At 45.3% G+C, this 25,942-nt stretch overlaps 1 protein-coding gene across 1 annotated transcript in view; it reads right to left on the bottom strand.

The window, feature by feature from the left end:
* Positions 1–25,551, bottom strand: part of EIF4EBP3 (eukaryotic translation initiation factor 4E binding protein 3) — a 58,445-nt gene extending 32,894 nt beyond the window's left edge. Inside the window, exon 1 of the mRNA XM_085617926.1 lies at positions 25,175–25,551. Within this exon, the coding sequence (XP_085474052.1) occupies positions 25,175–25,310 (136 nt within the window). The 5' untranslated portion in view covers positions 25,311–25,551. The remainder of the gene's footprint in view (positions 1–25,174) is intronic.
* Positions 25,552–25,942: the final 391 nt, after the last annotated feature.

Genomic DNA, 25,942 nt, shown 5'->3' with positions numbered 1-25,942 from the left:
TGTATGGTAAACTGAAAAACACAGCTGAACAAACGTCATCACTCAGCACACTCACTCAACCACAACACAGAGGGAAGACCCATTTATAGTAGGCGTGTGCATAATTTGCTTTTGCATAAACATGCAAAATTACACGAAATTGTGCGAAATGCAATACCGGAACTGGGTTCTATATTTTGGCATAAAATGCACCCTTGCGTCCATTTTCAGCGCAAAAACGCATGTCGCACTACAAAAACTGCGCACTAACACAAGTACCATGAACAGCAGCAGCTCGGGTTCTGTTGGTCTTCCTGCACTGAAATTATGCTACGTGGCATAATGATGGTGTAACGTGAAATTCGCGAAATTATCCAATATTCATGACCGTTTTGCCTGGCCATCTTTATATAGATCATTAGTTCAATGGCATACTTTATCACCTGTTTTTCTTTAGGATAGACCTGAACAAACTTAATTGTAAAACCTCGAAGTTGTCAGCGCAGCGCACTTAAAGCGTATTCATAATTAAATCTGTTATTTTCCTGCAAACCCCGCCAGCCGTCCCTTTAATCAATTCTGCTCAATGCACTTCAGCCTCAATCAAAGCACACGAGATGACAAATGATCAACAAGTGCTCTGCGGGGCGGGGAAGCCACGACACGTGCTCTTGGCGGTGGGGGAGGGGGATGCCAGTGTATGGAAACTGCTCACAGACGGAGAAATCTAAAAATAAAACGGTGGTTAAAGTAGGATAACATACTATGCTGCACTTTGAGGCAGTCTCCCGTTTCTTGCGAGACATTTTAAAGTTGCCACTGTCCCTTAAACAATTAAACTTGTTTATAGGATTTGCTTTACGAGACGTCCCACTAAACGCCCAACTTCGTTTCAAATATTCCTAGGAAATGCCATGTGCCGCCCTGGCTCCATGCGGTTACCGGGCGTCCATTTTCCTCATGCATCGCCTTGATCAAATAAACACAAAAGAAAACGTCCATTTGCAAACTGTTTCAGGTTCCGGTGTCACGTGACAGCGCCAGTTGCCTAATATGTCAAAACACATGACAATGCAGAAGAATATATGGAGACGTCATGGAGACGTCCGGTGCGTGTTATGTACAGGATCATGTCACGGCACATGCACTGCTTCATGTTGTGGTACAGTACAACAACGTGTACTAAGTCTATTCTGCACATCTCTTTGTTCCAACGATTCAAGCTGTTATGTGCACCTACCTACTACACACTACAGTGCTCAACATTATGTACAGCAGATATGCTATCAATTATGACAGCATGTGTTTACAACGGATTGAGATACGGCTCTCCTACGCCCGATACTCCATACACATGCACAAGTGTTTTGCACTCCGCATGAACTACAATGTAATGCACACCCAAGCCCCCTCTATGTGCTCTGCTCTGTTTATGGTAAGTACAGTTCCGCGTACCAAATGTGCATTGCTAGATACATTCTTATATACAGGATTCACGCACTACTCTATGCACTGATTTGCACATTATAAGTGAACCATGCGTGTAATAACTCAGAACAGCTGTGCACCATACATGAACAGCTCCATGCAACTATTTTACTTACAGCAGCTTTCTTAAATCACACACACACTTTTCAATGCACGTCTATTCACAGACCCGTACTCACTGGGACATGCATCCAGCTGAGCAGTTGCAACTTTTATATAAGCATAGCTGTACGTGATGCACAGCACGTATTCAGGATGAGCATGCCTAAAGCAGATGGCGTGTCAGGTCTTCCTGCTGCGTTCTTCGACACCAAGAACCATGCAGGGCCGCCAATCGGCCTCACTCTTGTCGATGTGACAGGCCCCGTTGTGACCTGGGTTCATTCTTTTGTCAACAGACGCCAGACTATTTCATTAGATGAGCTCTAAATTGCGTCCTGTGGATAGGGTGACCAACTGGCATGGGTACAAATTCAGGACGGTAAGTGTAAAAATCCAGGACAAAGGGCCAAAATTATGGACAAAAAATCAAAATTCAGTACAAAACTTCGGGACAAAAGGTAAGTTTTACAGACACATCCGAGGAAGTTGCAAGATAGTATAAAAGTAAGGAAATTGACAACCACTTAAGTACAAGTCAAAATAAGTTCATATTCGGTTGAGATAATCGTGCACTTCACGGTTTTAGGTCTCGCTGAGTCAGCGCGCATGCGCTGCTCGGAGAGCCATACTGTAGATGAGCTTTCAAAGTGCTGCTAGCTGGCTTAGTGCTTGCATTCACGCGAGCGTGCACGCGCTCAGCCGGCCGCCAGCAGTCTTTCACGGGTCATTAGAACCGTGATGACTTTCGCAAAAGTAAAGAAATAGAAAAAAACATCTATTTCTTTACTTTTGCTATAATCGTGGCACCCGCGCTTTACTTTTAATGTTCAAAGTAAAGCGCCGGTGCTGCGATGCTTGTTGACATTGGGGTTAGTAAACATGCTTGTTCTCCAGCCCTTTGGGGAGAACCCAGTCCTCTTTGCACTTCAAGCCTGACCCTTCATTGAAGCCGGTCTGGGGTTGCTTTTGTTGCCTTTTAGAGGAGAGGGTTCGCAGGGTAGCAATTCGGTCTGGACGTCCCTTTTGGTACTAGACTCATATTCATTTGCTTATGTCTGGTGTCTGCCTGTAATGGATGGGCTGGAATGCTACATGGGAATGACCTGTGGCCAGGTTAGTTGAAGTATTCCACCTATCTCTTTGTACTGAGTCATCTTTGGGCCACACTGTCCTTTTTTTGTTGCCAGAAATCCGTATATTTCAGCGCTTTACATGAATATGCAAAGCAACCCTTTGACTGCAACAAAGTGCGCTGGCGCACTTTTTAACTGGGGCTTATTAAATATAGACATGTGCGGAAGGTTAAGTGCTTTGTTCTTGTGGTCTTTCTCGCTGCTGTTTTCTAAAAGTAAACAATGATTCCACCCATTGACTCCGAATCCAACCTGGCTGCAGGCGCCGGTTGTGGGTCGGTATTTCCTGTTCCGTTTACGGGGTAAGAGGTGCATGCGCGGGTGGACGAGGAGGGTTGTACAATGCATGCGGCAATATTGTCTCACCTGGCAGGCTGCACTAATTACTAGACAAGCGTCACATGGGGAAATGGCCCGGGTTACCGTTGGCACACCTGATCGACGTCCCCGCTGTTGTAAAGAAGGCGTCTAGGGCATTGGGGCTGGCGTACAGAAATTTCCTTTCAGCCCATAGAAAAATCCCATCCCTAGGGGAGGTTGTTTTGCACTGTATCACATGGTCCCTCCTGCTGACTCAGTTTCACTATTATTAATTTCTTTATTGCCGCCATTCTTGTTTCCACACACACACAACCTCAACACACAACCTCAACACACAACCACACATACAACCACACACACACACACAAACCACACACACACAGACACAACCACACACACAACCCCACCCATCCACACACACACCCACAACCGCACCCGCACCCGCACCCACACCCACACCGCCACACCAAGCATTGGCATAGCCAATAGGTCTTGCCTTTGGGACCTTATAAGTGTTTAGCCACGCAACAGTTGATGTGGTTGCACCAAGGATATTGTGCTGCATAACTAAATAATTAGAAGGTCCCAAAAGCGAGACCTATTGGCTATGCCAATGCTTGTTTCGGTATGCGAGCAGCTTTGAGCAACTGTACAGGGCTTTTTGTGGTATTTCAGATGATAATCTATTTATATGGTTACTGCACTGGGTTGTCCAGTCTGATATTTTGTTTACAACTCATGTTCCTCAGCAGGCATGTTTGGTGAGAGAAGTGGTCATGAAGATCTGCTCGGATAGACTTTGTTACTAGCATCTCGTATCTGAGTGCCATTGTGAGATGTAAAGCGGCACGCATAGGTGAACTAAAGGGAGATTGCTGTGATGAACCCACTATAAGCAACACATTATGGGTGTTTCTGCAAGTGGAACTTAAAATATGGAATGTGACTTTGCTTATCGGAGCTTCGCAGAGAGTTGCAGTAGCTGATGGACGCCACAAAGATGCTTTCCCCTGCAGCTTTCTTAAAGAAGGCACTGTTGATACACTAATACATATTTTATTTTTGGTGCCTTCCCTATTTCTACAAACGCAATATACATCTCAAGCACAGCTCATGGCACTATGAGGTTCTCCCTAAAACCTTACACCTAAAATAAAACATGCACACCATTACTAGTGTAACATTCATGTAGCAGTTGGGTGTCACTCAAAATGCCATACGTATGATGTATAGATCCCACAAATACGCACACAGCAAATACAGAATAGTAACACATAGGCAAGGGAGTAGCCAGAAAATTTAAATACCTCCCACTTTGAAATAAAGCTCTTATGGCACCAAGAAAGCAAAGTAAGTCATCACAATCCTCCCCAGAAGAGCTCTCTTGTCCAAGGATCTAGCCATTCATTCTTCCATTAAACCCCGATATCCACAATTTCAAATCTACATTGTCATCTATTAATTCTTTCATCCATCATTCAGTCTTTCACCATTCATTCTGTCCTTCCATCTGTGTGCCCACCTATATACAAACCGTTTCAACCATTTGCAAACCTATCCATCATCTATCCTTTCATCCATCATTTCATTCATCCATCCACCCTTTCACTCGTCCATCTATCCTCCACCTACTCTACCACCCATCCACCCATTCATCCAACCATTTACCCTTTCACCCAAGCAATCCTTTCACTCATCCATCCATTCAGCACCCTTCACGCATCCACCCACTCATCCAGCCATCCATTTACTTAACCACTCATAAATCCACCCCATCACTCATCCATTCTCTCATCCATCCATCCTTCCTTTTGTCCATCTACGCTCCCTTTGACTCACTCATACATCCACTCTTCCACCCATTCATCCATTCACTCATCCATTCAACCATTTACCCATCCAGCCATCCTTTAACTTACTCATTCATCTACCCAGTCACTCATCCGTCCACCCATTCAACCTTTCACTCATCCATCCTTTCTTCCAGCTCTCCACCCTCCCTTTCACTCATGTATGCATTTTTTCACTCTTCCATCTTTACATTCTTTTCACTCATCCATGCACCCATTCACCCATCCATTCTGCCAATCATTCATCCATGCTTTCACTCATCCATCCATTCTCCTTGTCTCTCCATACCCGTTTGACTTAGCCACCCATCCTTCTATCCATTTTTCACCCATCTACCCACTCATCCATTTACTCATCCACTCATGAATCCATCCATTGACCCCATCACTCATCCATCCATTCTCTCATCCATCCACCCTTTCACCCATCTATCCATCCTTTTGTCCATCTACCATTCCTTTCACTCATTCGTCCATCCTTACATCCGCCCTTTCACTCATCCATCCACTCATTCACCCTTTCACTTATCAATTAATCAATCTATCCATCATTTCTCTCATCCATCCAACCATTTAGTTGCCCATCATCCATCCTTTTACTGATGCATCCACCCTGTTACCCATCTATCTACCCTTCCACCCCATACATCCATCTAGTTACCCTCATCCATCCTTCCACTCACGCATCCATCCATCCATCCATCCTCTCATTATCCATCCATTCCCCCTTACACTCATCAATTCATACTTTCACTAAAACATCCAGAGATTTACCTATTTCTTCACTTATTCACTCACCCACCTTTTTACATTAATTATGAGCTGAGCTTTTGTCTACTGAGTTGCAGTCAGAAGAGGCCCATAATGAACTTCACCCTTGCTGTAGTTCCTAAAGCAAGGGATAGGGTGGGGGAAAGTTCACTATGCCCCTGGTACATAGGCAATTTGAAACCTTGGAAGTCATGAGTCATGCATGATGCAGTGCCAAAATGTGAGGTGACTGTGACATGGTGTTGTGTCCAGGGCTTTAATTGGGATGAAAAAAATGGGGGTCTCTCCAAGGGGCTTTACTGATGCAATTAAGGGTGTGGCTTAAAACACCTAAGCTAAAAATATGTGCTGAGAATAATGTGCCGCCCAACTGGTATTTTGCTGTTTTTATCATTCCATCCTGTAACACACTTACAACAAGCCATGACTATTGGCTTTGTAAATGGATATTAGTTGAGTAAAATAAATAAAAAAGCAGCAACTATGGCTTCGTTGCATAGAATATAAAAAATGCTTCAGCTCTGAAATGATGAGACTGTGTAAAAACTATAACCCCTTTTTAACTTCTTTCGCCAGCTTCTTTTCGTGAACTGGCACATAGCAGCATGGGCGTTTTTGTACATTTGTTCTGTACATTAATTCCATTTAACCCTAACAGAATGCCCTGCCCTAGACCGACAGGAGGAGGCCACCACATGCTGTAACACCCCAAACTGGCCCATTGTCATTCTGTATGTGACCATCAGCCAGCATACAGAATGACAATGGGTGGGGTGGGGCTGCTCTTGTGCTACGAGAATGAGTGTGAGGCGGCCCCTCAGGGAGCTGAGGGCTCTCGCAAGGAACAGTTCTGCCCCCTTCCAAGCCCATAATTACAGACAAAAGGAGTCCGTAAAAGGGATCCTCATGGACAACGGGCGTGAGGTCCAAATTACGGACGGTTGGTCACCCTACCTGTGGAGACTCATTAGTATCATGCGCTATTCCTTTTATAAATGCTATCATTTTTTATTTATATTGATGCTTACATTGTATTCCGGACAAAATTCACAACAAATTAATTAATAAAATCACAGGCTACAATCAGTTAGCAAATGAGGAGGATTCTGCCAGGTCCCGGTTCAGGTAGCTATTTCTGAGACGAATCTGGGATCCGTCGGACCCAGTGAAATATGCTGAATTTGTCCTGGTGTCATTTTCTAATATGGGACACAAATCAGCAGGACCTGCACCTTGCCTGCTTTCTGTTCAAAGCAGCAACCTGCAGAGGTGGAGGGGGCTTTCTTAATTTCGCTTATAACCGGGCCCAAAACGAAGGCTCGATTTAAAGGGTCATCATCCCTCTTTTTGTTGGAGACTAACCCTGTCTGGCAGTCATCTAGAGTGTAACAAGACGCCAATGCAATGGAAGGAAAAAAAGGCATACAGTGTATCACTTCACAAGTACTTAAGAGAATTGTTGAAAACTCAATTGAAGACAGTGGAGCAGCAGCAGCCTACATAAACTTATACAGGCCCTCTGCTTTCCCAAAAATATATGGAGTAGGCCGGGGAAAGCAAAAAGGGGAGGCTGTGCTGCAGGGCACAGCAGAGCCTTTACCCCCATCGCTTCCCGTTGCTCACAGAATCACTTGAGCCTCAGAAAGAGGGTGGAGGAATGCTGCTTAGCTCCTGGATCTCCCTGGCCCAGCTAAAAGAGAAAAAGCAGTTTTGTCGTGCCCAAGGAGAACCAAGGACTGATTTCAGCCCACTTTCACAGCTATTCCTGTAAATTTGTGTTAGAAGGTGATTCAGACACTATGGACCGCCCGGATTTTTCGCTTTTTGAGCACATTATTGTTGAGCTTTTACTGTTGGGGAGCCTCATAAGTTAGGACTCACCCACAGTGAACTCCGGATGGAAGAGACATGCCAGGGAAAGTCAGTGTGTTTTACTGTGTTTTCACTTCCTTATTCCCCCAAGGGAATGTGGAGCCAGGGGCTAGATTAACTTCAATTAGGCCTACATATTCCAGACACGCACTTAAGTCCAATGTAGCAAATGTGAAAAGAAGTATTCTGCAGAGTCCAAAGTCATATTTGTACTGCTTTTGGGTCATCCAGAACTGTCATATTTCTCTGAGCCAGCCATGACCAGACCCAGGCTGAGGGCTGACCTCAGCTGGATGGATTGATAACCTTTCTTCCACAAGCGAGGGCCTCCTCTCCACGTAGAGAAGATGGGTGGGGCTACAGGCCAATCCATCAACCGCTGTCGCTGGGTGCCAGGCACCAGGCTGCACCAAGGAGGGAAGGCAGCTTGGGGGGAAGGTGCTTCCGAGACATGTGGCAGAAACCCTGGACGACGCCATTTTGAACAAGCTCACAGGCTGGACAAGGAGGGAGCAGGGGCAGGGACGTGATTTGTCGCTGTTTGATAGGACCAACAGAGACTTCCTGCCAGCCCCCTACTCAACTTTTAAAAAGTGCTTGCACAGGAAGAGAAGGTCTCTCTGGGGTGTGGTCTGCTGAGGGTGAAGGTGCTGGAGCCTGGCACAATGGGCAGTTGGAAGGAGAGACCCCCTGACTGCCCCCAGGACCCTATCAGCACCAGAAGAAGAGCCCAGGACTGGTGCACAGAAGCAGGGGCCTCTGCGCAGGGAGAGAGGCCCAGAAGGAGAGCCTAACGAAAGGCTGGCGCAGGGAGCCAGTGAAGACAGCACAATGCTGGATCTACCCTCTCAGAGACCCAGAGGGCAGAGGAGAGTGTTCCCAGTGGCTGGGGCTGGTAAAGAGGAGCATGAAGCGCCCCATAATGCCTCGCCAGGCATTTGGAAATCTGCCGTTTTGGTGCTTTGTGGCCTCCAGAGGAGGGGGGTCACCCTCATGTGTGAAAAGGGGTGCAGGGGGGCTGCAGGAGCACCGCAGTCTCCCCCAGCATAACGAAGAACAGTCCACTCCTAAGTTTCACGGGGCATCTGAAAGAATAACCCCTCAAGGGCTCAGCCAGCCTTTAACACCTTCTAGGCTGGAACTCATGTTCCACAGCTGAGGGTGTACTATGAAGTGCATCATGGAGTGAAGGGCTGAGTTGGGGATAAAAATCCAATTGGCCGCACTCTGCTCGTCCTACCAGCGTGTTAACCCAAAGAATTGTGGTCCATGAAGTAGCGTCGGCGGGTACGCCTATGCCAAAAGTTTAAAATGAATGTCGCGTTAGCCATCCCTGGACACGTGTTTCGAGGTAGTTGCCTCTCGTCAGCAGGGAGTAGGTGTGTGTGTGTAGGGTTGCTGCGTAGGCTGCCAAAAAATATTCTCAGGTAAAGTACCACTCAAGGCGCGCAAGTGCGTAGCCATGGGCTCGTCAGCCCCACCGGCTCAAGGGAGCCTGAATATAAACAAAAATCCAATTGGCCGCACTCTGCTCGTCCTACCAGCGTGTTACCCCAAAGAATTGTGGTCCATGAAGTAGCGTCGGCGGGTACGCCTATGCCAAAAGTTTAAAATGAATGTCGCGTTAGCCATCCCTGGACACGAGCATAGGTGTATCCGCCGACGCTGACTACAGGGACCACAGTTCTTTGGGGTAACACGCAGGTAGGTCAGCAGTGTGCGACCATTTGGATTTAATTATTTAGTGGCTCCATGAGCCGGGGAGTCGACGGACTCAGGTTACGCACCTGCGTTGCTACGAGAGGTACTTTACCTGATAATGATTTTAGCAGCCTACACAGCAACCCTACACTCTTTCCTACTCCCTGCTGACGAGAGGCAACTACCTCGAAACACGTGTCCAGGGATGGCTAATGCTATTCACACTTGCACTCACGACACGAGCATAGGTGTATCCGCCGACGCTGACTACAGGGACCACAGTTCTTTGGGGGTAACACGCAGGTAGGTCAGCAGTGTGCGACCATTTGGATTTAATGGCTGAGTTGGGGATGTCTGGAGAAGGGCATCCCCTGGAGGTGAAGTGGTGCAATTGCACCGAAATGCATTTACTATTGGTTATTTCTTTTTAGGTGGACTGAAGGTCACATGTGTAAAGTGAAGTACCTGTGTAAGGTGATGTTAAGCTAAATGGAGTTATGTTGCTGGACCTTCCTGCTAGGGGGTCTGGCTGTATTTACGTAATCCCATGCTTTTACCTATGATTCCTTTTAAAGTGAAGAGGCACACTGCAGGAGAAGTGTAGTTGCCAGGAGTACTTCTTTTGAAGGGACTGTAAGTCACATTTGTAAGGTGATGTTAAGCTAAATTGAGTTATGTTGCTGGACCTTCCTGCTAGGGGGTCTGGCTGCATTTATGTAATCCCATGCTTTTACCTGTGATCCCTTTTAAAGTGAAGAGGCGCACTGCAGGAGAAGTGTAGTTGCCAGGAGTACTTCTTTTGAAGGGACTGTAAGTCACATGTGCAAGGAGATGTCATAAGCCAAGTGGGGCTATGTTGCCAGACACTCCTGCTAGGGTGTCTGGCTGTATATGCTCAATCCTGTGTTTTCATCTGTGATGCCCTTAGGGGCTGTAATTGCAATGCATTCAAATGATCAACCAAGGTGATGAGTACTGTCATTCTAAAGTGTGCGTAAACATGGATTCTTGCTGCTGCGCTTAGGTGAAGACCCCAGACTGCTAACCCTTAAGATATAGAGGTGCATACTTTATGGTCAGTAGGAGATGCTCAGTCAGGGTCATGTGTCACCAAAGCAGGTTTACCCCTTTTTAATGCTTGTTGAGGTAATGGGGTGGATCGCCACTGGGATGGTGCCATTGCGCAGGGCCCTCGCTCCAGGTTATGTTCAACTAACTGCATTGGGGGCAAGTTGATGTGCATACATGGGAGTGGTGGTACTAGACCCCACCCCCCCCCTGCGGGAGGGGTGGAGCTGTTATGCAATGTCACAAAGTAATTGCAACAGCTTATGTAGATTTGTAAATTGGTGCATAGTATTGAGTGGTGTGTGTGTTTAATAAATGTACTCTTACTTTTATAAAGCAAAGTACAGACTGGACAATCAATTATTGAGTGTTATTTTTGTGCACCTGCAAATGGCGATTACTAGCCCACACCACCTCCCTTGAGTAAGCCTCAGACTGCTCTGCAACGCTACCCTCAGAGTCAGGCGCTACAATTGGGTGTTTGGTTCCCAGTGAAGGACAAATGTAGTCATGTTATTTGTGCAGGCCTCACAGATGCTGCCTCGTTTTCCAACATTGGTGTCTAGCGGCGGGAAACATAGTATCCCATTCTGGTGTGCATTTATAGCATTTGATGAGTCCAGTTTTGCCACACATTACCTATGCAGCAATGAGCAAATGGAAGTTGTTATGGTTTAAATGTAAGCTGTATTGATATGACTGCGCTATGTTGATTATAATGTGCTAGCGGGATGCTGCTTTCCAGGAAATGATTGCATACAAATGCTCTAAGCCATATTGTACATCTTTGAACCCTAACACTACATACACTACACCTGCATGAGGAGGGTGTCTCCTCGAGAGATAGGGACAGCAACTGATACCTACATCACAGGTGGGGGTGTGGGGGTGGATTGACCTTCAAGGGGGACAGGAGAAGTAGGGGTCCTGGGAGGTTTCTGTGCTTTTTAAGGGCAGGGAGGGTTCCCACAGGAGGGGCCCCCGATATCCTTCCCCCACTGGCAGTATCTTGCTAATGGCGCAGGCCAAAACCACTGCAAGGGTGGGGCAGGAGGTTTCTTTACCCCGGGTAGTAGCGCCCCAGGGGTTCCCATGGTGGGGGACCCCAAGAAACTTTTCCCACGGTGGGAGGAGGGTGTGGTAGAGTTGAGTGTCCGGCAGGTCCCCCAGGTTAACTGGTGGGGAGGTGAGCAACCCAGGGGTGGCCGCTGGTAGTGGGTGGCCCCCAAGGATTGTTGTTCTTTAGTGATGGTGTGTAGTGGTAGCCCCTAGGTGGGCTAGGTAACTGACCCAGTGGAGATCTGAGTGGGGGCGATGTGCTCCCTGGTTTCCAGGAGAAGGGTTAGCAGTGGACCCTGAGGTGTCAGGGTTGGGTGGCCGGAGACCAGTCCGGTAGGTCCGGTGGGACTTGAACCCCAGGACCAGGAGCTGATGGAGGGAATCTGAAGTGGTGGCTGGGGCGATGCCTAGCCGGTAACCAGTCAGGTAGGTCCTGTGGGACTTGGACCCAAGGACCAGGAGCATGGGGTTGTTCCCCTAGCTCGAGGTAGGAGGTGAACTTCTGCCAGGTAGTACCACCCTGAACACAGGTGGGCCTATCTAAAGTGAAGGGACACTGTGTTTCGCGAAGGGGTGGTGCAGGCCTAGCCGGGATCTTTAGGGTCCCGGGCTGAGAGTGGTAGTACTACCCTGAAGGCAGGTGGGGCCTATCTTAAGTGAAGGGACCCTGCTCTTTAGGAGGGGTGGTGCAGGCCATCCAGGGACCCTGTAGGTCCCTGGGCGGTCTCCCAAGGCGCTGCAGGGAGACCAGGGAGAGCCATGAGAGGTGGGCCTGGGTCTAGCTAATTCGAGACCTACGGGCTCTCTAAGGGTACTCCGGGAGGAGAGCGCACCTCTCGGAGGGAAGGGTACATAGGCCCTGTTCTCGCAGCGGAAACAAGGAAGGGTTCTAGGTTCCCGGGGTAGTTTCCGGGTGGAGCTACTGACGGGGGGAATGAGCTGTAGGATGTCTGATGAGGCACCCTCAGTGTTCCTCCCTGGCACTGCCAGTGTGGTGGTGAGGCCGGTCTGAGGTCCTATCAGGGAGCCAGGCCAGTGGCCAAAGGGTGCTTTTCTGTGTGGGAAAGCACAAGTGGCTGTGCTTTCTTTAGGGAAGACAGTCATCCCGAAAGGCTGGTGGCAGCAGAATGACCTCAGCGGCAGGGTGAGGGTCCAGAGAGGTTGCATCTTTGGGGTGCAAGGACCAAATGGAGAGAGGGTACTGGTTGGAACAAACTCTGGAAGGGAGACCAGCTAGTGACCCAGGGGATGGGATTTAGACCTATCCCAGAGGACCGCATCGGTGCTGAGGCACTGGACCCTTGTCTAGAAAAGTGGTAGGCATAGGGTTGCATGCCCAAGGGCAAAGGTGATCCTAGTTAGGCTGAGTCCATGTAGACCATGAGTGACCTAGAGGTATCTAACCTAGAGCCCTGAGGGTTCTTAGGGTAGTCTGGGATCCCTGTCATGGGTGGAGATCTCATGGATGGGAGGAGTAGGTGGTCTAAGCGGATAACTGGTCAGTAAGGGGGGGGGGGCTGGTCAGATCCCCTTATAACTAGTTATTGCTGACTACGGGAAGTGTACCCATGTAGAGTGGCTACTTCTTCCCTGTAGGAATCAGCTGGCCGCGGCGTGTGTTAGAAGGTGGTTCTGACACTATGGGCCGCCCGGATTTTTCGCTTTTTGAGCACCTTATTGTTGAGCTCTTACTGTTGGGGGGCCTCATAAGTTGGGACTCACCCACAGTGAACTCAGGATGGAAGAGACATGCCAGGGAAAGTCAGTGTGTTTTACTGTGTTTTCACTTCCTTACTTCCTTATTCCCCTAAGGGAATGTGGAGCCAGGGGCTAGATTAACTTCAATTAGGCCTACAGATTCCAGACACGCACTTAAGTCCAATGTAGCAAATGTGAAAAGAAGGATTCTGCAGAGTCCAAAGTCATATTTGTACTGATTTTGGGTCATCCAGAACGGTCATATTTCTCTGAGACAGCCATGACCAGACCCAGGCTGAGGGCTGACCTCAGCTGGATGGATTGATAACCTTTCTTCCACAAGCGAGGGCCTCCTCTCCACGAAGAGAAGATGGGTGGGGCTACAGGCCAATCCATCAACCGCAGTCGCTGGGTGCCAGGCACCAGGCTGCCCCCACGAGGGAAGGCAGCTTGGGGCGAAGGTGCTTCCGAGACATGTGGCAGAAACCCTGAACGACGCCATTTTGAACAAGCTCAAAGGCTGGACAAGAAGGAGGGAGCATGGGGCAGGGACGTGATGTCTCGCTGTTTGATAGGACCAACAGAGACTTCCTGCCAGCCCACTACTCAACTTTTAAAAAGTGCTTGCACAGGAAAAGAAGGTCTCTCTGGGGTGTGGTCTGCTGAGGGTGAAGGTGCTGGAGCCTGGCGCAATGGGCAGTTGGAAGGAGAGACCCCCTGACTGCCCCCAGGACCCTATCAGCACCAGAAGAAGAGCCCAGGACTGGTTCACAGAAGCAGGGGCCTCTACGCAGGGAGAGAGGCCCAGAAGGAGAGCCTAACGAAAGGTTGGCACAGGGAGCCAGTGAAGACAGCACACTGCTGAATCTACCCTCTCAGAGACCCAGAGGGCAGAGGAGAGTGTTCCCAGTGGCTGGGGCTGGTAAAGAGGAGCATGAAGCGCCCCATAATGCCTCGCCAGGCATTTGGAAATCTCGCGTTTTGGTGCTTTGTGGCCTCCAGAGGAGAGGGGTCACCCTCTTGTGTGAAAAGGGGTGCAGGGGGGCTGCAGGAGCACCGCAGTCTCCCCCAGCATAAAGAAGAAAAGTCCACTCCTAAGTTTCACGGGGCATCTGAAAGAATAACCCCTCAAGGGCTCAGACAGCCTTTAACACCTTCTAGGCTGGAACTTATGTTCTACAGCTGAGGGTGTACTATGAAGTGCATCATGGAGTGAAGGGCTGAGTTGGGGATGTCTGGAGAAGGGCATCACCTGGAGGTGAAGTGGTGTAATTGCACTGAAATGCATTTACTATTGGTTTTTTCTTTTTAGGTGCACTGAAAGTCACATGTGTAAAGTGAAGTACCTGTGTAAGGTGATGTTAAGCTAAATGGAGTTATGTTGCTGGACCTTCCTGCTAGGGGGTCTGGCTGTATTTACGTAATCCCATGCTTTTACCTGTGATTCCTTTTAAAGTGAAGAGGCGCACTGCAGGAGAAGTGTAGTTACCAGGAGTACTTCTTTTGAAGGGACTGTAAGTCACATGTGTAAGGTGATGTTAAGCTAAATGGAGTTATGTTGCTGGACCTTCCTGCTAGGGGGTCTAGCTGTATTTACGTAATCCCATGCTTTTACCTGTGATTCCTTTTAAAGTGAAGAGGCGCACTGTAGGAGAAGTGTAGTTGCCAGGAGTACTTCTTTTGAAGGGACTGTAAAGTCACATGTGTAAGGAGATGTCATAAGCCAAGCGGGGCTATGTTGCCAGACAGTCCTGCTAGGGTGTCTGACTGTATATGCGCAATCCTGTGATTTCATCTGTGATGCCCTTAGGGGCTGTAATTGCAATGCATTCAAACGATCAACCAAGGTGATGAGTACTGTCATTCTAAAGTGTGCATAAACATGGATTCTTGCTGCTGCGCTTAGGTGAAGACCCCAGACTGCTAACCCTTAAGAAATAGAGGTGCATACTTTATGGTCAGTAGGATATGCTCAGTCAGGGTCATGTGTCACCAAGGCAGGTTTACCCCTTTTTAATGCTTGTTGAGGTAATGGGGTGGGTCGCCACTGGGATGGTGCCAGTGCGCAGGACCCTGGCTCCAGATTATGTTCAACTAACTGCATTGGGGGCAAGTTGATGTGCATACATGGGAGTAGTGGTACTAGACCCCACCCCCCCTGCGGCAGGGGTGGAGCTGTTATGCAATGTCACAAAGTAATTTCAACAGTTTATGTATATTTGTAAATTGGTGCATAGTATTGAGTGGTGTGTGTGTTTAATAAATGTACTCTTACTTTTATAAAGCAAAGTACAGACTGGACAATCAATTATTGAGTGTTATTTTTGTGCACCCGCAAATGGCGATTACTAGCCCACACCACCTCCCTTGAGTAAGCCTCAGACTGCTCTGCAATGCTACCCTCTGAGAGTCAGGCGCTACAATTGGGTGTTTGGTTCCCAGTGAAGGACAAATGTAGTCATGTTATTTGTGCAGGCCTCACAGATGCTGCCTCGTTTTCCAACAATGAGCAACAACGAACAGAGAAAGTAGGACTTAGAGGCAGGTTTTTAACTTTTTTTCAATACACCATGTAAGCGTATGAGTAATTACACAAATAATTTAAATGTCACTTACTAATTTATTTTATAGCACTACTCATTCCAGTGTCCGAGTGCTGTACATCACTCAGAGGCAATAAATCATACAAGCGTGTAAATCAATGTACAGGAAATGCTACATAGGACCACAAGGGTTTTACGATGTAGGAGTCACCTATCGTCCATACTTGTGGGAACCACAAAGTCAGGGTTTAAAACGTAACACAGTGGTTGGGGTTGTCTGAACTAACAAGAATTTACTACTACCTAAAGGAACCCTTCTTTATAAACTTAGAATAATAACAGATTGAGAAAAAATCAATAACTTGCAGTTTGCATGCAGCTCCTTGATGCTGGTTAACTGCACACTGTGATTTTAGAAGGATTGCAACTTGTGAACTGGAAATAACGTACAGAAATATAGATGGGAAACAGTGAAATATCGGGGTGTTTTTCACTGTTAACAAGATAACAAGATAACAGATAACAAGAGCGAAGTGTAGCTCAAGTTGTCAATGATGTCACTCAGAACCGAGAGGGTGAAAACATCCCCCTAAATCACTTTTTATAAATCTATAATTTTATGGTATGTATGACCACCCAAAATCACTGTCCCTGCTTTCAACTGCTACACAGGGGCAGAGGAATAATGAGGAACCATACATAACAGGGCCTCTCTCTTCTGCTCAGTGGCTGGGGTGGTTTCCAGCGCTGCTTTGACAGGTTCTTAGAGAGAACAGCTAGATCCGCCTCGAATTCCTTTATGACGTAGCAACAGTGGTTAACAGCATTTGCTAGCAACTGTTGCTACGTAACACCAGTAAATAACTGGATTTCAATCCAGTTATTCACAATAGTGTCGCTCTACCAGATCCATCCATAACATATAGGATTATCGAGGGGTAACAGTGAATTTTGGGGGTGGTTTTCATAAAGGGGATCTGACTGATTTCAGATAGTCAACAGGAGAGTAGTCAGAAAATTGAGGTGAAAAACATCTCCGTAATTCACTTATTACCTATCTATAATTTTATGTTATGAATGGTTCCCAAAAGTATCTGCCTCTGCTTTCAACTATTACACAGGGACTGAGGAGTAATGGTGAGGCAAAGCATAAAACGACCTCTCCACCTCCTCAAAAGAAATAAATGCATGGGGCTTCTGCCCCCGGCATTCACCACCTCTCTATGCCTTCCCTGTCTTCTATTTTAGAAGCTGTGCCCACTGCTATCCAGCGCTATTCTGAAAGGCTATGTAGGAACCCTGCTAGAGCAGCCTGGAATTCCTTCATGACGTAGCAACAGTGGGTAACAGCTTTTGTTAGCAACTATTGCTACGTAATACCAGTGAATAACTGGATCTAAATCCAGTTATTCAAGCTTTTGTTAACAACTGTTGCTAAGTCATAGCTGCTTATTACCAGATTTAGAATCTAGCGTTCACGCTAAAGAATTCCAATGTAAACAGCTGAATAAACTGTGTCAAAAGCAGTAACCCACTTACCTTCCTACATAAAATAAAAATCTATGATCTGCATGTTACACAGAGTGCTTTGCAGCAGGTAACTTAACTCTAAATGCTACTTTATTAAACAAAAGTATGACTAGACAAAACAAAGATCTCTCCAGGAAGTACATTAACCACCAAAGTTATCTTACCATTATTATTATCTCCTGATATTTGCTAGGCACACAAAGATCTTTGCAGATCTGATGCATTATCCCTTAACACATTTTAAAATGATTTACTGCCACATTTGTCCTTGTTGTCAATTTCTTACCGCATATGTTTTTATTTAAAAAAAGCATGAATGTATAAATTGATTGTGCTGTTCGTGACTCTTCCTCTTGTGACTCCACCCTCTTTCATTTCCCACTCCTTGAATACCAATGCATGGGTTTTCTGAGTACATTTCTTCTAGTTCCAGTACTGGCTTCAATAAAAATAAAACTACAGAAACATGCAACAAGACTAACCCATGTGGAATACTAGAGGCTAACCTTGGATGCGAGTCACTCAGACTGCAGTTTAAATAAAAGCAGAGCATACAATATGCAGGTTTTAAGTGTCTGGGAGTTCCACAGACAAGGAGCAGCAGCTGAAAGCCATGGAACATCCCGGTGTCTGTGTCACCAAACCTTGTTCCAAGGTCCTGGAAAACCAGCAACTTGGAGATCCTCCAAAAGATACAATTATTGGTCCACAGTAAGCATTCTGAAGGCAATTACATTCGAAATGATCTGAAATACAAACTAAGCCAGATTAAACTAAATGGATTGTGGCCATATTACAGTACACCAGTAAATATATCTATTTCCTACTTGAAGCAGAAGAGCACCTATGTATGTATGCCACAAACCCAGTTCTCTGTAGAGTAAAAAGACATGGTGATGCAGCATCACATAAAAGTACCATCTCATTTTGGTGAAACACTGAACCTTAGTCTAGCTAGAAGTACTGAATCAGTGATAACTGGTGTGTGTAATTCTGCAGTATCTATATTAATTAATTTCCTATGGCCATCAGTCAATTGTATTACATTAATTATACTGTACTTCATACCACTAAATTAGAGGGGGGGGGGGGGGGTAGCAAGCTACTCTGTGTGGGATTCTGAATTAAACGTAAAGGTGTTGTTAATGAGAATGTGCCTATGAGGGAACTGTTTCGGTTTTGTGCACGAGTGACCAGAGAAAGCATTTACACTGTTTAGGGAGATGGCGCTTCGCAGTCCGATGGATGAAAGCAGCATGAGGGATAGACATACATATTTATCGTTGTAGTAGGCTGGTGGCTATTGATTGCCTTGTAGATCTCTGCCTGGTTAGATTTCTTTCTCTCACTACTGGGGATTTCCTTTATCTATGGGATAGTAGAAGTGGGTAACCAGATGAATCATTGGAACATATTTAGCTCTTTGATTCAGGTCTTAAGGACTCTATCAGTCTTCTTGGTGTGGTGGCTATTAATCCAAATGCTCATAGGACCTGAGATTGTTAGTTTTATTGCTGTTATTCAACATGTCTGGGAGGTTATCTTGAGGACAGCCAAGTGTTTACTTCCTTTCTGAATTGCAGGTGTTCCTGTATATTCCTTATTCTGGCTGGTAGAGTGTTCTGACTTTTGTGGTAGTTTTTATTAGAAAGCACGGAGTACCAAGATACAGACTGCTAGTGTAGTAAATCTTAAAATAACCAGAGAAATAAATGCTTGCAGGTTCTGATGCAAACCGAGGTAGGTGGAGAATGCGCCTCAACGTTTTTTTGTTTTGTAGCTCCTTGTGATTTCACTGACTGCAGGATCAATGATAGGTTTGAATCCATTGTCACACCAAGATTTCTCACTTTTCTTTAGGTCGCTGGTGATGCTTCAAGTTCCTTGGGCCAAATCACACATCTGTCCACAGGTCATGCTACTGTTGTAAAGATGAAGAAGCCAAGATCTTTAGTTCCAACCTACCCTTCGGTCAATAACTTAAAACAGCCAGAAAGAAAATACTTAACAGGCTCAGGAAAATCCTGATGCCAAGTCAACTGAGGTGCCATATAAACCTAACTAGATCCATGGCCCTCTTAATTTTGGGGCTACCTAAATATCATTTATGCTGAAAATTATAAAACGATACAAAATAAGGGAGCTGAACAGCAGATATGGAACATCTAGCATGCTGGGCAAACAAAGGGGGCTTGAAAAGCCTGTTATATATTGAGAATTTTAAAAGAGCAGTGCGGCTGCACAGAAGCAGATCAGCAAGCTCTGATGTAAATAATTGTGTGCTACACATTGATCTCAGTAAGAGTAATTTATTTGTCTTTATGTTTGTGGTGACATGCAGTCTATTGTGGTTCTTCAACACTTCTCTTAAAGAAATATGTAAAAACTATAAAATCATGAATATTTGCAGCAGGCTGACCTTTTTGCACGTGGCCCTAAAGTATCTCTTATCTTTATTTTTATGGGCTTTTCAGTGTCACTTGGTTACACACCACTAAAATACTTTGTAATCCACCTCCAATATAAAAAACATTAACCGGTAACCCAATTCAAAATGATCAGTTTTAATTGAGACTGGGGGTCTAAACCCATGGGGCCCTCAGCTTTAATAATACTGGCCTTCTAGTCAGCTACCAGTATATAGGCCCTTGGTATTAATGACGGAAAAGTTATTTATTGCCTGCTGCCAATGTCTAAGACCCTCAGTTGTAAACACAATAGGATTCTGGCTTTTTACTGATACTTTTTCTGTTTTGAGAGAGGATCTTGCTCTGACGGACGGATTCCACACTCTGACATATGCTGAAACTGTTTTTTATACACTTCACATTATTCTGAGGTTCAACATCACATGTACGGTATTACACGTCTGCATTCTCGGCCTCCATTGGCTTTCGTTTTTTATGTCACTTTATTTCACTAAGAAGTACTACTGGTCCCTTATTTTGAATTACTGTTTAAGAACAGAAATGGTGGATTTCTCCCTGTAACTAGGACCCTCAGTTTTAATGAACGTTGCCTTTTCCGCTTTGCCCTGGTCTCTGGGACCATCAGTTTGAATGACAGTTGGGTTTCAGTACTCCACAAGAGACTGGGGCTAACCAATTTCTTAGGTCGAGCTTGAGCAGTGCATGCGCTGCTCTGCGCGGCATGATGTATTCAGGTATGGACTTGAAGCTCCGCCCATTTTCCGCTCATCTTTTCAATTGGCTCCTGTTACTGTTCTTTCCAAATGGTTGCTTTTGATTCATGAATAGGCTTAGTAGTACCTCCTTAGAACCACCTTGCCTGCATTTGTAACCTCCCATGAGGACTGGACCTTTTACTTGTGTTGTTACTCTGTATAATTTATTTATTCTGTGAGCAAATTTTCTTGAATGATTTCTCAGATTCCACCCATGACATGCTTTCCTGTAACACAGCACGGCTCCAGCTTTTAATAGTAATGGCAGACTTGTCATATTTACAAAACCAGCTTGTTTAGTAATGGCAGCTGCGTCATATTTATACAACCAGCTTGCACCTTTTAATCCATATTTATATTTTTGGGCAGCACGGTCCGCTTTAACTATAGCGGCCACGTTACGTTCTTTCTTTACTTTCACAGAGCGGTCCGCTTTGAATATAGCGGGAGCGATCCTTTATTTACCTTGGCAGTGCGGTCCGCCTTCACTATAGCGGCAGCCCTCCTTTCATTCTTTAGGCTGCCAGCACGGTCTGCTTTTACTATAGCGACCACTATATTTTGTTTTCATCTAAGTACTAGCAAATGGCGGTTGCACGCCTGGAGTGGGAAGACGCGCATTTTGCACATAAAGGCTTTGCCCGCCTTTGGTAAATACTCCAAACTCCCTTATCTCCCGGATCTACCATGCCGTGCCCAACATCATCTCACTCCTCCCACTTGCCCTCCCCCACCACCCCTCCACGGTCGAGGTCCAGAATTTAAGCTATTGGCATTGTAAATGACTATGCCTTTTATTCATGAGTTCGTTTTCTAAACAGATGAATCAACGGCATTGACATTTACAATGCCAATAGCTTAAACTCTCACAAATGCGAGACCTATTGCAAATGCTTGTCTTTTTATTCCGCTGTATGCGGATACCAGTCATGACACAAAAATGGCATTTTTGAGTGACCATATCTGTCTACAATGGGATTAGAAAATGGACACCATATGCAGGAAGTTTTTATATAGGCTTTTCAGATTGCCCAACAAGAGCCAAAGAGAATGATGCTAACGTGTGCCTATTCCAAATTGTTCATACGGTCCCAGTATAATGCTCGTTCTGATAAATTGCTAGCAATCATATCTGTGGACAGACCACACCTTCCTGGATCATGTTTTGCTATTTTCTGTGTGGGCTAGATAACAGCCATTTTCTCTAGTTTTGCTGCAGAACGAATTTGGGCGAAGAGGGACTAGTTTAAACCCACTTTCACTCCATAGGCGAAATATATATATATATATATATATATATATATATATATATATATTTATTCACTGAAAAAACCATAGGTTTCACATATGTTATAGTTAGCTGGACATTTCACTTTTAAAAAACCATTGAAATTCCCCCGTTATAGTTAGTTCAGCTAAATATAACTCGTGCGACCGCAATCCACTGCTGATGACGTCACATATTACATCACTGTATTCACTAAGATACTGTTAATAAGTCAGTTATACAATTAATTTTACAAAAAAAAACATCCATTTAGACACTTATTTACCCGTTTATTCTTCCATTAACCTTTAGATATACATATGTAAAAATTATTTATTTTTCAGAGACACATATTCACTGGATGATGTCATCAGTGATGTAATATGTGACGTCATCAGCAGTGGATTGCGGTCGCGCGAGTTATATTTAGCTGAACTAACTATAACGGGGGAATTTCAATGGTTTTTTACAAGTGAAATGTTCAGCTAACTAGAACATGTGTGAAACCTATGGTTTTTTCAGTGAATTTGCAAGGTTTTTCAAATGCTAATTTCTAACTATAACTTGTGTGAAACCTACGGTTTTTTAAGTGAATTTGTAAGGTTTTTTAAATGCTAATTTATGTATGTATTATTATATTTTTTATATATTTATTTTACAATAAACTACCTATGTATATACTTATAGATTGACTGTATCCTGTCATATGGAATGGCTCGTTAAAATTTTTTTTTTTTTTTTTAAAGGCTTTTTCACCGTGCGCTCACGGTGCGCGCACCCCTTGATTTTTTGAAAAAAAATAAAATGTTTTTTTTCACCCTTCGGGGTCCTTCAGGGACCCCCTGACAAAGGCTAGGGGGTCAGGAACTCTCTACCCTGCCCCCTTTTCACGTTCTCCACCTTTCCTTTTCACTGTCACTCACAAAATGGCGGCCGACACTTCCTGATTTCGACCGATTCGAATGTTGACTAACATGTAACCACCAATCAGAATTACGCTCGCGCACGTTATGGTCCGCGCTTATAGATATTTATGTACTTTTAACTGCAATTTTCTCAGGAACTACTGAACAGATTGACACCATATATGCAAAAGGCACATGCCTGATCTGAGGACTACCTCTTTGCCAAATTTCAAGAAATTCTGTTCAGCCATTCGGGCTGTACCTTCGACTAAAGGTCCTATGGGAAAATGCATGGGGAAAACGCGTTTTGGGACCCCCCCTTTTTTCTCAGCCCCCGCTTGACGAATCACCCCGAGACTTTTTCAGGGTAGGAGCTGAGCGGAGCGCCCCATTAGTTATGAAAATTTCGCAAGGATTCGTCAACCGGCGCCAAAGTTATTCAAAATGGAATTTTCAGATTTCCTATGGAAACTCGGTCCTAAATATAACTATCTACTGGCGACCGCCAGTAGATAATATATATATTTATATATTCACTTAAAAAACCATAGGTTTCACACGTTATAGTTAGATGGACATTTCACTCGTAAAAAACCATTGAAATTCCCCCGTTATAGTTAGTTCAGATAACTATAACTCGCGCGCCCGCAATCCACTACTCATGACGTCACATATTACATCTTTCATGACATGGTCAGTGACATCACTCATGACATCACTGATGACATCATCCTTGTGATAGAGTGGCAGTCGCGTGAGTTATAGTTATCTGAACTAACTATAACGGGGGAATTTCAATGGTTTTTTACGAGTGAAATGTCCAGCTAACTATAACATGTGTGAAACCTATGGTTTTTTTAAGTGAATTTGCAAGGTTTTTTAAATGCTAATTCCTAACTATAACGTGTGTGAAACCTACGGTTTTTTAAGTGAATTTGTAAGGTTTTTTAAATGCTAAGTTATGTATGTATTATATTTTTTATATATTTATTTTACAATAAACTACCTATGTATATAGTTATACATTGACTGTATCCTGTAATATGGAATGGCTTGTTTAAATTTTTTTTTTTAAGGTTTTTCACCGTGCGCGCAAGGTGCGCGCACCCAGCGATTTTCTGAAAAAAAAATTAAATGTTTTTTTCATCCTTCGGGGTCCTTCAGGGACCCCCTGACAAAGGCTAGGGGGTCAGGCACTCTCTACCCTGCCCCCTTTTCACGTTCTTTACCTTTCTTTTTCACTATCACACAACCAAAACACAGAAAATGGCGGCCGACACTTCCTGATTTCGACCGATTCGAACGTTGACTGACATGTAACCACCAATCAGAATTACGCTCTTGCACGTTAGGGTGCGCGCACCGTGCGCGCACCGTGCGCGCCTATAGATATTTATGTGCTTTTAACTGCAATTTTCTCAGGAAATACTGAACAGATTGACACCATATATGCAAAAGGTACATGCCTGACCTGAGGACTACCTCTCTGCCAAATTTCAAGTAATTCTGTTCAGCCGTTCGGGCTGTACCTTCAACTAAAGGTCCTATGGGAAAATGCATGGGGAAAATGCGTTTTGGGACCCCCTTTTTTCTCAGGCCCCGCTTGACGAATCACCCCGAGAATTTCAGGGTAGGAGCTGAGCGGAGCGCCCCATTAGTTTTGAAAATTCCGTGAAGATTCGTCAACCGGCGCCAAAGTTATTCAAAATAGAATTTTCAGATTTCCTATGGAAACACGGTCCTAACTATAACTATCTACTCGACCGCCAGTAAATAATATATATATGAGACGGATTTCAACCAATTCAGTATATGGCATTTTTTTTCGCCCTGCTCTACCAGTGACACAATAACAGTCGTGCTGGTACAACTCTGGGGTTTCAAAATATGGCCTGCTTCCTTTCTTTAGAACTGTGGTTCTTAACCTGGGGTCCGAGGAACACTTGGAGTCTGTGAGGACTACTCAGGGGCTTCAAATGTTTTACAAATGTACATAGTATTAAAGTTAATAAATTAGAATTAATCAAGTATATACAAAGAAAGAAGCAAACCTGAAGATATAACAACGTTTTTCTATAATTGCATGTAAATTAAAACAAAATATTTTAATAGTTGTCCATTTGTTTGTGTATACTTGTTTTTGTATTTTTGTGTTATGTTTCAAGGTTCAAATCATGTAAACTGCTTAGGCCGGTGCTACCAGGCTTCGAATAATGACTCTGTGGGAGTCCCCGGATTCCAGTAACGGTACACTGGGGGTCCACCTAAGTCAAAAGGTCAAGAACCGCTGCTCTATACCCTTTCAAAAGGATTGCCGAGTCAGCACCCTCACGTGTAGCTAAAGGACCCCCTGCACTTCAAAGATTACAGAGCGCATTACACAACTCACTTGCATAATTAACATGTGAGGCAGCAAGAAGCGTGGCGTTCCCAAATACACAAAGCTGGGCAAGAGGGCATTAAGGGGGGTGACGAGAAGCTGGAGTGTCCTGGGGTCACCCCCTTTTTAGACGCAGGCCCCCACATCCTTATGGAAGCCCTGCACGCTGCCTATGGACCCATACACAGCAGCAACATGCAATGCGTACGTTCTCGGCGTAACGTGCAGTTCTGTGCACCACGCGCTCTGCTTGAACAGTAAAGGCCACCGATCCCCGACTATTTCCTCCGACTGCAGTTGGCAGAAATAACTCTGTTGTTTACCTCCTGGAGTCGTCGAGAAGAGAGTCCCTCCTGGCGTAGAGCTGTAACAGTCAGGCAGCTGAGACAGGTCTTTCAGGTAAAACACTTTGGTTGGTATAGGACGGCACGCGCTGGATTCACAAGTGGAAGCGGACATGTCGACTTTTTCTTTCCGGAATAAAGAGGAAAAAATAGAACAAATGCAAAAAGAAGTGTGTCCCCTCGTTATGGCACCGTTTCTGTCCCTATGGAGAACACATGCGTGAACTGGATGTTGTTTACGTGCAGTGCAGGCGGACAGGAACTCCCCTCGGCCCTCCCCCTCTCTGGCCCCCGGGCACCACGTGCTCTGCAGAGCAACTCCAATCTGGGTGTTGTGCTCTCGCTGCAGTCCCGGGCTGTGGCTGGCTGGGGAGGCTGGGAAGGTACTGTGTGGGGAGGCAGGGAGCGCCCGCCCCTTTGCAGACTCTAACCGTCAGGCAGGCACCGCGGCCGAGTTTTAGGACTGCAGAACCCAACCTCGCCCAACCCCCATTGTTTTCCGCTTCCCAGGCAGAACAGTCCACTCTTGTTCTATGGACCTTGCAAAATATTAATTTGGTTGTGTGTTTTACAAGGGAAATAAATGAAAATTTGCCCCGCCTTTTGATGGCGAATATAAAAATATGTTGTTTACAGCGCATAAAAATTGAAAAAAATGTTGTATTACGGCCCTCTATAAAAATGTAACAATTTTAGTTGTTTTTGAAAAGTTGACAACTCTGCTAGTTACAGTTTTACTAACAGGCT

Source organism: Triturus cristatus, chromosome 7 (assembly GCF_964204655.1).
Source record: "Triturus cristatus chromosome 7, aTriCri1.1, whole genome shotgun sequence".
Lineage (NCBI taxonomy): Eukaryota > Metazoa > Chordata > Amphibia > Caudata > Salamandridae > Triturus > Triturus cristatus.
The sequence above is the reverse complement of the archived record's forward strand: the minus strand, read 5'-3'. Positions and strand labels throughout refer to the sequence as shown.